This window comes from Amphiura filiformis, chromosome 6, assembly GCF_039555335.1.
Source record: "Amphiura filiformis chromosome 6, Afil_fr2py, whole genome shotgun sequence".
Lineage (NCBI taxonomy): Eukaryota > Metazoa > Echinodermata > Ophiuroidea > Amphilepidida > Amphiuridae > Amphiura > Amphiura filiformis.
In genome coordinates, this window is record NC_092633.1 from 36,226,983 (window position 1) to 36,241,051 (window position 14,069).

At 37.7% G+C, this 14,069-nt stretch overlaps 2 protein-coding genes and 1 long non-coding RNA gene across 3 annotated transcripts in view; 1 reads left to right on the plus strand and 2 right to left on the minus strand.

Moving 5' to 3' along the window:
• The first annotated feature begins 688 nt into the window (after positions 1 to 688).
• LOC140155355 (uncharacterized) overlaps positions 689 to 14,069 on the plus strand; it is an 86,676-nt gene continuing 73,295 nt past the window's right edge. The window contains exon 1 of the long non-coding RNA XR_011859377.1: positions 689 to 868. This is a non-coding gene — a long non-coding RNA (uncharacterized lncRNA). The remainder of the gene's footprint in view (positions 869 to 14,069) is intronic.
• On the minus strand, positions 756 to 8,702 carry LOC140155354 (uncharacterized). Its single transcript, XM_072178168.1, has 5 exons — positions 8,599 to 8,702; positions 6,008 to 6,173; positions 4,766 to 4,876; positions 1,964 to 2,089; positions 756 to 1,112 (listed from the first exon to the last, which is right to left on the minus strand). Exons 2-5 carry the CDS (start codon positions 6,164 to 6,166, stop codon positions 963 to 965), a joined length of 546 nt encoding a protein of 181 aa, XP_072034269.1. The 5' UTR covers positions 6,167 to 6,173; positions 8,599 to 8,702; the 3' UTR covers positions 756 to 962.
• On the minus strand, positions 10,757 to 14,063 carry LOC140155351 (heparan-sulfate 6-O-sulfotransferase 2-like). The gene is made up of 2 exons (XM_072178162.1): positions 13,518 to 14,063; positions 10,757 to 12,978 (listed from the first exon to the last, which is right to left on the minus strand). The coding sequence occupies exons 1-2, from the start codon at positions 14,027 to 14,029 to the stop codon at positions 12,393 to 12,395; spliced, it is 1,098 nt and encodes a 365-aa protein (XP_072034263.1). The 5' UTR covers positions 14,030 to 14,063; the 3' UTR covers positions 10,757 to 12,392.

Sequence of the window (14,069 nt, forward strand, 5' to 3'; positions counted from 1 at the left end):
TTGTGCGTTCCTGTTGTAGTTTGAAATATGCGATATATGATCGTGATTGGGTCAAATACAGCTGTTGAAAGCTGTGTTCATTCATTTGAAATTCCTAGAGCAGGAAAAAAGATGAAAAAGAATTTCCTTTTCCGAATTCATACATTAAGGGCTCTGTCTGGTATGGGCGCTTGGGCAGTATTTTTTGTGGGACATGAGAGCACATCAGACATATCAAATTCTGAATACGAAGAAATTATGTCCTGATATCAAATTATTTTGATTTTTTTAAATTTGCGATATAATACACATTTTATTGCAGAGGGACATTCTTCGTATTCAGAATGTTCTCAATCATCTAGGTAGATAAACATAATAAAATGAAATAGGCTAACTGGTCACTCAGTGGTCAGGCATTGAACTATTGACCCTGTCACAGGTCAACAGTTCAGTGCCTGACAAGTCATCCTGATGATGCATCTCAGATGAAACATGATACCGTAGCTATCAAAAATAGTACAGATGAATAGATTTATAATACATTTTATTATTATATAGAGCGCTTATAATAAGCAACAGTACTGGCAGACATACCCTGCATATATAATGTTCTACTCAACCAAAGCAATTGTAAATGGCCTCATGCTTGATGATGTACATGTAATTTACATATTTTAATTTCAAGCTGTCTTTTCAAATACATACCACCATCACTCCCCTTACAGAGGAAGCCCTGCCAGAGCAGTTCTTCTGGGTTGAAACAAACCTGCCTGGTTATCAAATTAATCAGTGACAACTGTTATCTCTGAATTTGACAAGTGCTAATTGAAGCAATAACATTGAAACATCACTAGCACCTGTCAAATTCACTCATTTGGTAACCAGGCAAGTTTGGTTCACCCATAAGAACTGCTCTGGCGAGGCTTCTTCTTTAATGCGAGTCTTCCATTTTGGTTCAAATTGAAATCAAGCAATTAAGATTATCATGAAGTACCTCCATTTTGTGTCTGTTCAAGAATAAGATCCATGTACGCACAATCTATTAAATCGGTTTCCTTGATACCAAGTTTCTTCTTAAGGTCTTTTGCTATCTTTGCTCCTTCTTCATGGTTCTGTCCAGGTCGCATCATAACCTAAAATACAACCAAATAGTTGAAGTGATGAAGTAAACTGGCACATATTTTATAAAGATTGAAAAACTGACCAGTAGCCCCCCCCCCAAAAAAAACATGCTTCAAGCTTTCAAGTTTTAAGTGGACTCTTTTGCACACTAGTATCCAGTAATGTTGGTAAACCAAACCTGTGAGTATTTGATGCTTTTTTGAAATTGTTTTTAGGCCTATTAATGGTGACACATTGGTTTCATTCTTGCATATTCATTTTTACTCTTGGCAATTTTACCCACTCTCAAATCAATCTTGTGAAAAATCTATTAATTTTGCACAATACCACAATAGTTGATTTTTGGGGATGGAATGATTTTTCAATATACACAATTACATAGGTGAATGGTCAACCTGCATCCTTTGTGCCATATGTGGCCCTATACCATTTTTCACCCTCATGTGGCAGTGTCGTCAGTGTGCATTTCATTCGGCCCAGCTTCAAATCGCTAGTGTTCGCTCAAAGCGCTGATGTACACACGGCATCACACGCACATGCTTAAAATGGCCGCATAGATGCGAGTGCGAAACAGCTGCCTAAACATGTTGATGCCACTGCCACATAAGGGTGAAAATGGTATAGAAGATGTCCACTGCCTTTATCTTACACAAAGATTTCATTATGTTATATACAATATTGGCACTATGCGGCCCGTCAACCTGTCTGAAATTTGTCATGCAGCCCATAGATCCAAAAAGGATCTTAGCCATCTATCCACTCTTAATATGTGCTCAAATGTAAAATTTCTTATCTATATTGAAAATAAGTACATCATAATGAAAGGCTTTGCACTGGATTTTGAAATAGTTAATAGTCTTACCTCAAGTTCCATGAATTGACCTAAACCATATACATCATCTATATGTACTCTAGTTTGACCAACATGTACAAGAGTCCTGGTTTTCTTCACCACTCCTATGACTCCCAACGCTTGGGTTAAGGTGACCTAAAACAAGACAAAAAAAATGTTTTATGCACATTTACTCCAATTTACCGATATCTGGATGATTTATGAGAGCACAAATACAGCAAATTAATTTATAGTAATGATTGCACATCAGGGTATTGTGAAATATCAAATTTGTACTCCCTACTACTCAGGCTATTTTTTCAATCAAATTTTTGGTAACACATATTTTTTTGATTTGATTTGATTTGTTCGGAATTTGACAACCCTGGTAACCCAAGAAAGCCTCTATTGAAGTTTATTTCCATTGGGGTCCATTTGAACACCGGGACGGGTTGGGAACAGTCAGGGGTTAACACCCAACTCTTTTCGGGTCTTACCTTCAGTGCCTCTGGTTCATGAAAAGGAGTTATGGAGTAAAGACTGTGCTTGGGACCGGTAGTAATGGGTCTTACCTTCAGTGCCTCTGGTTCATGAAAAGGAGTTATGGAGTAAAGACTGTGCTTGGGACCGGTAGTGTCTGGTCTTACCTTCAGTGCCTCTGGTTCATGAAAAGGAGTTATGGAGTAAAGACTGTGCTTGGGACCGGTAGTAATGGGTCTCACCTTCAGTGCCTCTGGTTCATGAAAAGGAGTTATGGAGTAAAGACTGTGCTTGGGACCGGTAGTGTCTGATCTTACCTTCAGTGCCTCTGGTTCATGAAAAGGAGTTATGGAGTAAAGACTATGCTTGGGACCGGTAGTAATGGGTCTTACCTTCAGTGCCTCTGGTTCATGAAACTTCTAGTTATTTCATTATAAATGACACGTTCACAAAAATGGCTTTTATCATATCTGCTTGATATAATTAGGGTGATAATGCAGTGTTATTAACTTAATTCTAAGTATGCCACAAACTACAAGCTACATGAGCATTTTTACAGAATTCTGTCTATTTTTATATAAAAAAATTGCCAAAAGGTACATTTTAACCCAATTTTGGAGTCCCATTTCATTTTGCCCATGTATTCTGAATTATTTCTTTGAAAAATTAGGTACATTCTATGACAATGTGCTTGTTGCAATGAAAATATGAAATGTGTGGAACATCATGCAAGTTGAATGGTGAAAAAAAAAAAAAAATGTTAAAATTCCGTAGATTCTTGCAAAATTGGCATTTTGCGTTAAATAAAAAAATGAGTGTCCTCTCCAATTCATGCCTCCATTTTTGTTAACATTAAAGAGGAAATATAAACCCTTACCCTACCTGTATAATCTGTGTTATATTACCAATTGATGGGACAGGGCACTGATTGAGGAATTCATTTATTTTACATACAGTAGACCACTTGTTCTTGATACCACAGTTCCGCGTTAAAAATTTGTCCTCTCCAGAACTGAAGTTAATTACTAATTGTTGAAATAAGAAGGATTATATCATAGAATGTGAAATTTGTAGAGGAAGAGTGGTCTTCCTTCTACCAAGGTGGCACATGATTTGGTATTTGTTGCATTTTTGCAAGCCTGTATCCACGATTCTGTTTGCAATTTAACAAATGTCCTCTCCAGCACAATTATGTCATTTCCATGAATTGGTAAACAAACTAAAAATAAAAATTTCAAAGAGCCAAACCCACAAGAAATTTTTGCATTTTATTGCAAATTATGCTTACAAACCACTTTAGTGTTCAAATTATTGTCCAGTTGTTGAGAACACATATGATATTATTCTGCATTGAACTTCGGTTAGCTAAAAATGGCAATATTCCTAATTTAACCAGAATATTAACCCTGTTTGTAGTGGATTTTAAATGCTGGGGATCTTTTATGCAATAATATTGATGCAATAATATTGATGCAGCTATTTCTAAAGTTAAAGTATGCTTTATTATGTGTTAAAAAATGTGTCCTATCCAGAACAAATGACACAGGAGGGTCTTTTATTTTAGGTTTTCCATGACTAGTACAACAGATTGACGCAGAATACTCACTTATGCATCAGTGTAGCTATTGGGCAGGACAAAATGACTATTTCATGAATTTTTCATGTGAAGATAAAGTTTATCCTTAAAATATGTAGTAATTTTGCACCATTTATCTGGATTAGTATCAATTTACTAATTGTTTTATATTGAAACTGGCATATTTAAGACACTGAAGTGTAAAGGAACATACAACAATTATTACAGACTAAATATGAATAAGTATGAACCCAATGTTGGTTACATATACTCTTTCAAAGTTGTGTATTAAATTGTTTAAAAAATGTCCCCTCAGGCGGCAGCTATGTTTTACACAGCAAAAATTCAATTTAATTTTTTAATGGTTCCTGAGGGTTTGACGCTCTAATATTTTGAGAATTATTGACACACCATCTGAACTTTGAAATGATAATGAATTTGCATGAAATAAATGAGTTTGAATTTTGACCCCTTTTGGGACTCAATGTTGTCATTTATAATGAAATAGCCAAATGGAGTAAAGACTGTGCTTGGGACCGGTAGTATCTGGTCTTACCTTCAGTGCCTCTGGTTCATGAATAGGAGTAATGGAGTAAAGACTGTGCTTGGGACCAGTAGTATCTGGTCTTCAGTGCCTCTGGTTCATGAATAGGAGTAATGGAGTAAAGACTGTGCTTGTGACCAGTAGTGTCTGGTCTTACCTTCAGTGCCTCTGGTTCATGAAAAGGAGTAATGGAGTAAAGACTGTGCTTTAGACCGGCAGTGTCTGATCTTACCTTCAATGCCTCTGGTTCATGAATAGGAGTTATGGAGAAAAGACTGTGCTTTGGACCAGTAGTATCAGGTCTCTCATAGGATATCAATTTAGCCACTCTATCACTCTGATTCTGTAGCGAAAAAATAAATTAGTTAAAAAGTTGCTATCAACTTGCCTATGTGTATGCATGGTTTACATATATTGACACAAATTGATCTAACTTTGAAATGGTTAATATTATTATTATATAATATGAAGCTTTTAAAACCAATGATCTGATTTCTTAAACCAGGTAAAAACAGGTTTACACCAGTTTTTGCCACTTTGCCGGCAAAAACTGAACCCTGATTTTGGCTTCTCTATGTCATAAGAACAGTTTTCATAACCTTCAATCCATCAAATGTACATGTAGCTGTCCATCAATTAATGACTTAAAGGTGAGTATTTTGTGGTCTTAGCATCCTCTTTTTTGGGTATGGTTCTATAGATCTATGAGAAAAAAGTTTATTTCCATTTATCAGTTTGGACATTGAATTTGTGAGTTGGGTCAAAATTACATGTATTACACCACTCCATTGGCCACTGTGTTGTTTATACAAATTGGATGTTCCCTTTGTCAAATGACCAAATCTGCGACAAAGTTTTTGCACACACAAAACGTCGTTGGGCAGGAAAAACCTCCCATGTGTTTGTGGCCCCTGAACATGTTTCAAAACAAAACTGCCAACCGGTTACATAGGAGGTTTTGCTTTAAACATGTTCAGGGGCCAAAGACACAGGAGGTTTTTCCTTCCCAACAACAAAAATATATAGTTCTGGGTTTCTAATGGTATAAACAAATCAGGAAAAAGTTGGGGTATGGGATGCAGTTCTGCATCTTTAACAATACAGAAAATAAAAACAAAAAACCATAAGCATCGTTATATGCGATGCGATCAAGCAAAATCATTCGGAACTCGGAAATATTGATTTTGAGATATACCGTAGCCAAACAAAGGAAATAATTTCCTTTTGTTTCCTCTTGTTTTGGAAACTCTTTAATTGCTCATATCTTTGGAACTGGTTGTTCAATTTCAATGGGGTTTTCTGCAAAATGCAGCTTTGTAAATGCTTTATACTATCCTATAAGAAACTGAAAATTTAATATTTCCGAGTTCCAACTGATTTTGCTTGATCGCATCACATATGTATAACAAAAACTTGAAATGCAGTTGTATAAAACAATTACCGTACAGAAGAAAAAAAATATTATAATGCTTACTTTGAAAACTCTAAGTTTGAGTCTCCCTTGCTGGCAGTTAAAAAATGTGTCTTCTTGCTCCAAGATGTCAGCTGTTTTGCTCTCACTTAACTCTAGGGAAGTTCTTTTGACAAACTCAGGATCCGTCAGTCTGGCTTTGATTTCAATATTGGATGGCATTTTAGCACTGAGAAAAAGAATTTAAAAAAAAAACATGATCAACTCACTAGTAGTCTGCATGCCTGTTTGAAGACAATCCATTCATATAAAACTTTTGACCTCTGCGACCCAAGCTTGGACGTACATACTGCTTCTGTGCGGCATGTATTAAAACAACTATTTTGGCTCCACATGGATTAAAACATTGATGTAAATTGTAATTTTAATATAATTTTTTGGATTGGTGGGCAATACAGCTTAGGCAGGCTATGTTCTAAAAAACATTACCGAGATGTAGTTACTTTTATCACTGCTGATTTAATTACTAAAACACTTCAGCAAAATTTTAGACAGTCCAAAATAGGCACATCTTGCTCAAAAGATACAGTTGACTCATCAAAATAATTAACTTTCATCCAAATTGCAACATTAACGCTAACAGAATAAATAAACCTCCGGTGCAAAAAATTGCACCGCTGTCCGACCGAAAAACCACAGCAAATATTCCGAATAATCAGACCCAGAACAAAATATGAATTTCTGACATGATCGTGTTCTGGGTCTGAACTGTTTTCATTCGAAATTTTGATGCCAAATTGGACAAAAGAAGCACATGGTACTACTACTTCACAGTTTTTTAATCCCCTATTCATGTTGCATGAATCACTCTATTGTGGACCATCCTTTTTGATACCTATTACAAGCGGAACAGTTTTGACAGGCCCTTTGTCTACCTCTCTGTTTGTAAACAAACGAGGAGATCGAAATTGTCCTCCTCGGTGAATACGAAAGGCAGCGTAATAGTACGGCACTACATAGCAAAGTACTCTAGCATCGAATGAATGCGTATAAACTATCAAAATGAGTCATGCATATTATAATTTATATTGTGATCATGTTGATGTATGCCTGCCACTTCCACATACTTGTGCATAATACGGAAGGTCGATTTGTGCCCATAAATGTTTAGGCCTATGTTAAACTGTATGTTATACAAATTGTACAGCTATCATTTCTACCCTATGACGAACCGACATACCTGTAAATCAAATTGCCCGCAAAAAACTGGTCATCGCTGGTATTTTTCATGAAGAAAAACGACACTTTTTACGCCGGAACATGTCCAAAACACGTCAGCTGACGTACAAGCCTCCCCACGCATGTACATAAACAAGCCGTGTTCATTGTTTAATTGTCACCTGCAGCTGTTCGCAAGAAAACTTTCTGCATAAAATTACCTGGGGTCGTTATCAGGCCTGAGACACACTGGCGCTAGTTTGAGGACAGTCACTATGAGTTACTAATGTCGGCACATGCAGAAAATGCGTGATGGGTCGCCATTTTGTGACTCATGCAAGCTAACACAAACAAATTATTGGACTTAATAATCTTTTCAAGTTTTAATAAAATGTGCATCTATCATGATAATATTACATTTTATTATTTTATTATTTGAATTACATAAGCTATGTCAATTTTGTGTCCATGTTAATTTTTATATGGATTTACCTGTGTTGATTTTAAACTGTTGTGAACGTAGAGCTACGCAAACTGGCAGGCGATTACCCACCATGCAATGCGAATACACGGAAGCGATCCAGTTTAGGATGCATCGCAGTTCCTATTGTGTAAACCAGGCGTAAACCGCCCATCCAACCTGATCGTGTGCACAGGATTTGTGCTGGAGGCTAGTTAATGCGCACAACCAATGCGCAGTCTAAGAAGACCTTGATACTAGGCGGAGCTTACGTTTCACAAGAATGATTGACAGCTGTGAGTAAGTGAAATTCTGTTCTGTGATTGGTACAAAAATATGGTTCTCGTATAAATGAATATATTATCCATGGCTTCAAAATTAGGAACCGTTTCTTCCACAGAGCCCTATGGGGCTCTATGGTCTCTACTCATCATACACGACCGTAGAAGATCTGGCCAGCGGCACGCTTGCCAATCAGGCTAGCTATTTGTACGGCATGGCCTCTCATCCTTTTTATTATCTCTGGTCTTGTCACGCTGGTAGATTCGCCCACCTGTGATTACTGACCTGGATCTGACAGAAGATTGTGGAATTTACGATTTTCAGCAGCAGGATTTTATGAAACTGCCAATATTTGCAAGTATTCTGAAGGATCGGTAATAATTAAAATATTTTTCATGGTGTCGGTAGTGCAAGTTGAAGTTAGTGAATTTGTGGTTTTGTATGTTATGTGCAAGAGTGTTTTCAGGAAGCGTAAATAGGCAGGCCGTTATGCTAAGCTCTCCATCTTATATGTAAGTTCGGCGACGAACTGGACACATCACACGGTAGTGTGATGTGTCCAGCCTGGATATAATGTTGATGTAAAGCATGAAAGCTTAAGCTTTTTTGACTAGAATGCTCCCATGTAAGCAGCAGACGGGACAGCAAGCTGTGGATGTGGTACTTATCATACCCCTAGTTTAATATTAATTACCTTCACAAATACGGATTTATTTCAAAGAATAAATGTTACTTTTTCCATCCAATATTCAGCATGCAACTTCTGTCGCCCGTGTTTGGGAGACGAGCTTTGTATTATAATTGCCGCGAAAATACATCAAGGGCGCACAACACTAAAATGAGAGGGTTTATTTAATGGAGAGTCCACAATCAAGATCAGTGTGATCAGGCCAGTAACAGTAATAAAAGGTCAAAATTGTGAAAGCTCCAATTTTTCACTACCCCCCCCCCCCCCACCCCCACTCCCGACTGGGTCCTGTGACTTTTTCAAAATCAATTCCCTCAAATAAATCCTGATTATGGGCCTGACACCTTTGTTCCATAGACATTTTTTGTTTTATAGCCCCCGAATGAAATGTATTTAATTATGTTTGTACTCACTCAGGTAGCATTGTGTGAATTGTAGTGTATTTCGTCACTGTTATGAGCCTATCCAAATTGCCCTGGTCTCACTGAATTACTCCATTTTCGGCATCATCACCAAAAGACCCTTAGTTTTGAATTACTGAACATGAAACACGTCACCTGTACCTCTCACTTGAGTGCCCTCTCCCACCCCCATGCCCCTCTGCCCTGACTTACCTCGACTGACTTTGACATCTTGAGTCCAGACATCCAGGCCCAATGGTAAATCTGGCCCTGCTGAAAGGGCCCTAAACTGTTTCTTGTCCATGGGCCCCGAGGCACTTGCTATGCCCCTGAGCAGAAGACTCCCTCCCAAAAGGGCAAACCAAACCCTCAGGTAGTTCTGTTCTGATCGCAGTGGCATAGTGAGGGTCATCATATTGGGGGGGGGGGGCACCAATCATGATGGGGGGGCACCAAATCTGATTGGGGGCATAAGCCATTTTTAGCAATTTTCCTATGGAATTTTCTAAATTTTCCAATCGATTGGGGCATGTGCCACCCCCAGTAGCGTAGCCAGCGGGGGGGCAGGGGGGGCAGAGTGCCCCCCCTGACAAAAAAATGAAAGAAAAAGTGCCCTCTGACAAAAAATGAAAGAGAAAATCAGGAGGGCAAAGGAAAAAAAAGGGCAAGAGCCCTTTTCTAGCAAAATTCAGGGCCAAAATAGTGTAAAATACAAAAATTTTCAGCTTCTGCAGCTTCTTACATTTATAACAATAAAGCCCTTTTTAGCGGATAATGGGGAAAATAGTGTAAAATACCATTTTTTCGCGCTACGCGCGCACATCATCCCAATTAGGCCCTTTTCGGGAAGCTCGAAGACATACAGTCTCTATGTATTGTATGATTCAACTGCAATTTTTTTTTTGTCAGTGCCCCCAAAATTTTATTTTGCCCCCCCTGACCAAGAAAGCTGGCTACGCCCCTGGCCACCCCATCCCCCCTTGTGCCCCTATGATGCTACGCCACTGTCTGATCGGAACAAACACAATCACAATCACACACCTGGCAGACACTGAGTAGGTTGATGTTCATTTTGGGTAAAGCCTTTGGAAAGTCAAAAGGAAAAGGTGTTACCCAAACTAAACATTGTCCTCCTATTATATCATGTCCGCAATTCTTCGAAGAGACTTGTTAGAGTTTTAATTTTCAGAATGAAAACCATGATCAATTCTTATCAAAGCAGAGCTGAGGACTTGAAGGAACACTCCGGCAATCACAACATTATGCCTTATATTTTAGAAAAACAATTATCAAGCACAAATCAGTCACATGGTTTGATTTAAAACTATTTTGGTGCAGGAGATCAAAATACACTTCAGCCTCCCAATAATTTTAAGAGAATTAAGCCTGAAGTGAAGTTAAAAAATGTGGTCAAATACCAGAAAAATAGTTTTTCCCTATTGTTGTGCACAATTTTCTGACTCAAGGGGGAACCCCCTGACGACGGCACCCCAGAACTGGTCATCAACAAAATTTAGTTTGGTCAGCACCCCCTCCCCTGTGGAAAATCTTCCTAAGCCACTGACAAGATTTCATAATGGCGATTTCGTAAATGTATATAGTTTTGCTCCCTATTTTACTGCATCCCAAATTTACATTTTGTATTTGCCCTGAATTAATCCAATCTTATTAACTCAAGATAATTAAAATACTTATTTTGACTTTTTTTTATACAAAAATTAGCAAATAATTTTTGAGACAGTACCAACATATCTTTTGGTGTTCAAATGTTAATTGCTTTAACACACTCTTTTATTATAAATAGATTTTCAAATGTTTTTTACATTCTGTATTTTGACAAAAATGTTTTTTAAATGTCAAAATATTATAGTAAAATATAACTTTTAAGGGGGTATAACACCCCTGCCCAATTTTGTGCCTATTTTTGCATTTTTCTCAAAAATTACATGGCGCATTTGGGGACAAGTAAGATATGTATAATATAGGGGCAAGGACTACAACTACTGCAATGGAATTTTTATTTCAGCACAGACAACAGTTGTGGAGTTACAGTCAAAAATGAGGGAAACCCAATATTTGATCAATAAATCAATAAAAGTTGCTTTGAGTTGCTGAATTTTCAGTACAGTAGTTGTAGTTCTTGCCCCTATAAATATACATATCTTACTTGTCACCAATGTGCTATAATTTTTGAGAAAAATGCAAAAATAGGCACAAAGTTTGCCAGGGGTGTAGTTCCCCCTTAACAATGTTTATAATTAAGAGAATAAAAGTATTGTTTTGAGATCCAGCCATGTATCTATCGCCCAAAATCACACGGGAGATAGCATTATTTCAAGTAGAAAACAAGGCTGCATGCCAAGTTGTAACATGCAAAAATAATGCGATAAAGACACAGCTGGGTCTCAAACAGTACTTTTATTCTCATTTTTAAACAGATCACCCATAAAATAATGTTTTACTTTGCATGTTTCAACTCTTTATGGCCATTTTGATCAAATTCAACCAGTCACTTCTGTGCACAAAATTGGTGAATCCATCAAATCCTTCATATGCGGATGCACAATATCACACCGCATCAATGCGCTAAATCACTTCGCATAACAATACACGCAATACAGGAAAACTCGGAAATATTGATTTTGAGATATAGCCAAACAAAGGAAATATTTCCTTTTGTTTCCTGTTGTTTTGGAAACTCTGTAATTGCTCTTATCTTTGGAACTGGTTGTTCAATTTCAATGGGGTTTTCTGCAAAATGCAGATGTGTAAATGCTTTTTACTATCCTGTAAGAAACTGAAAATTTAATATTTCTGAGTTCCGGCTGATTTTGCTTGATCGCATCACATTATAAGAAACATTTTCTGGCAACCTTTACACACCCTTTTGAAAATGTTACAAAACTTCTTATGTTAGCCAGGAAAATGGGATATGAATCATTGCATAAGGGGCTGTGCAATAATTATGAGGCCCCCTGGGGGGTAAATTTTCTGTATGGCCCACTTTCCCCCATCTTGGCCTGCTAAAAATCCTTGAACCCCCCCCCCTCTTGGCACGCCAAAAAATCTTTGCATATTAAAGCGTTTCCGTACTGAAGGGGAAGTAAATTTAGGGGAAGCAAAATCAACCAATTTTGCGCAAAATTGTACCAAAAAGTGGAACATTTTGGGTTTTTACTGAGGGAGGGGGGTAATATCCTCCAGGTAGCACTGCCACCCTATGGAAGACATGACCTTAATCTCCCAGACACAGTTGTTGTAGATTTAAAATAGAGTCACCTTTCAGGTAACCCCATTTGGAATTCACACTCCCTGTGTGGAAGAATAAGTCATGTACGTCTTCCATAGGGGTGTATATGCATGTATTTCAACTGGAATAGCCAAATACCACACCTGTCATCACTCTCTTGTTACATTTCTATTTTTAGCGTCCATCCACTCTATTCTTTGGAAAAATAATGATCTTGCAAATTCATACAGTTTCACATCCAGTGAATTCAGTTGTTTGATTCTATCATATTGTTGTGGAGTAACAGAGGCTAGTTCTGCATTTGTTGAGTTCGTCTGCTCAAAAGGAACATCAAACTTTAACTTGAAAGTCTCTTCAAAAACAAACTGACTTTCAAGTTGGTGTTCCGTTAACCCAAAAAAGGCTAGTCTCCGCAAATTGTACTTCGCACTCTGCAACATAGCTTGATTGCGTTCCTCAGGAGGCATTTTGGTAAGATTATAGCAACCGACCAATGAGAGATCAGCCAGCATTCGAGTCTGTCGATTGTTCGCCAGATTGTACTTGCAGTTCATAAATTCATCCAAAGGCACATTGAGCCATTCTTCTTTGTAACATTTTGGAAGTTCTTTATCAGTAGGTGAACGGCCATCACACATGTGGCGGCTAGTATTCCAGGTAGCTCCTCGCTGGACATGCTTCCATTCACTTATATAACGATTAATTGGGTTCCGTACCATTGTCACATAGAAATACCTGAAATAAAAGGAAAAGGAAATAAATGAATGAACAAGAGGAGAGGGAGAAGAAGGAGAGAAACCTATAGGGAGAGGGGAGGAGAGGACAGAAGAGGAGAGTAGAGGAGAGAAGAGAGCTGGGGAAGAGAGGAGGTGTCACATGTTATTTGTTGAGCGCTATAGAAATGTGCTTTAATAATAATAATAATAATAATAATAATAGTATGAAGGGGGAAGTCCTGGGAGGGGACACAAACTCTTATGTAAAGTTGCAGCATCACTGTGAATGAAAATACTGATTATGGATGGTTTATTGGAAAACTAAAACACCATCTTTGCAGATCAAAGCTCAACTTGCTTTTTTCAGACCATCCTTGCAAAAGGGTAGTTTCAGCCTCTAGTTTGTTAGGATATCGGGAAACATAAGGGGGGTGCGAAATCAAGTCCTCGCTAACAGTGTTTTTGGATGTATAAATTCCTTGTTAACTCATTTTTAGGGGTGTGAATAGAGAAAAGAAAAGCGGAGGCAAACTAGTATTAAGTAAACAAAGACCCTACCTTCTCTTCTTTCTTGCATCACCAACATTCTTCTTTGCCATATATTTTGGTACACAACTAGTCAATTCCGTCCAATCAGCATGCACACCACAAGAAGACCATCCTGTAGAATATCTGCTAAATAGCCAAACATCTCGTTTTCCTTTCTTTATCGCTCCAGGCCTAATGCAATCGCACCGTTTCGTTCCTTGAATGCATTTACAGGCATGTTCTAGTTTAACAAGATGCCTTTCAAATGTTGATCCACCTGTTTTCTGGATATGTAAAACAACCATGACATCATTTCCTTCCATATGAAATTGAAAATCACGATCTAATGTTTTTATACCAAACAATCTACTCACTTTTGGCTTGTGATCATTCATTAATGCGATATTAGATGATGAATAAGTCGCTGTAAGACACTCGTACATTTCTGAATTGTAGACATCGTAAAAAAGGAAGAGAGCAGTGGCTAGCAGAACTACCACGAATATGTAGAATTTATAAGATATTGAAGTTCCAGAAGTCATTATTCTTTTAGTCACTTTAGACAGGTATGGCTAATAATCC

Excerpts from the sequence above, each read along its gene's own strand:
- LOC140155354 (XM_072178168.1), bottom strand. The coding sequence starts at position 6,166 with ATGCCATCCAATATTGAAATCAAAGCCAGACTGACGGATCCTGAGTTT. Across the intron at positions 4,877-6,007 it reads TCAAACTTAGAGTTTTCAAA|AATCAGAGTGATAGAGTGGC; the intron begins GTAAGCATTATA and ends TTTTCGCTACAG. Across the intron at positions 1,113-1,963 it reads GTCAATTCATGGAACTTGAG|GTTATGATGCGACCTGGACA; the intron begins GTAAGACTATTA and ends GTTGTATTTTAG.
- LOC140155351 (XM_072178162.1), bottom strand. The coding sequence starts at position 14,029 with ATGACTTCTGGAACTTCAATATCTTATAAATTCTACATATTCGTGGTA. Across the intron at positions 12,979-13,517 it reads GATGCAAGAAAGAAGAGAAG|GTATTTCTATGTGACAATGG; the intron begins GTAGGGTCTTTG and ends CTTTTATTTCAG.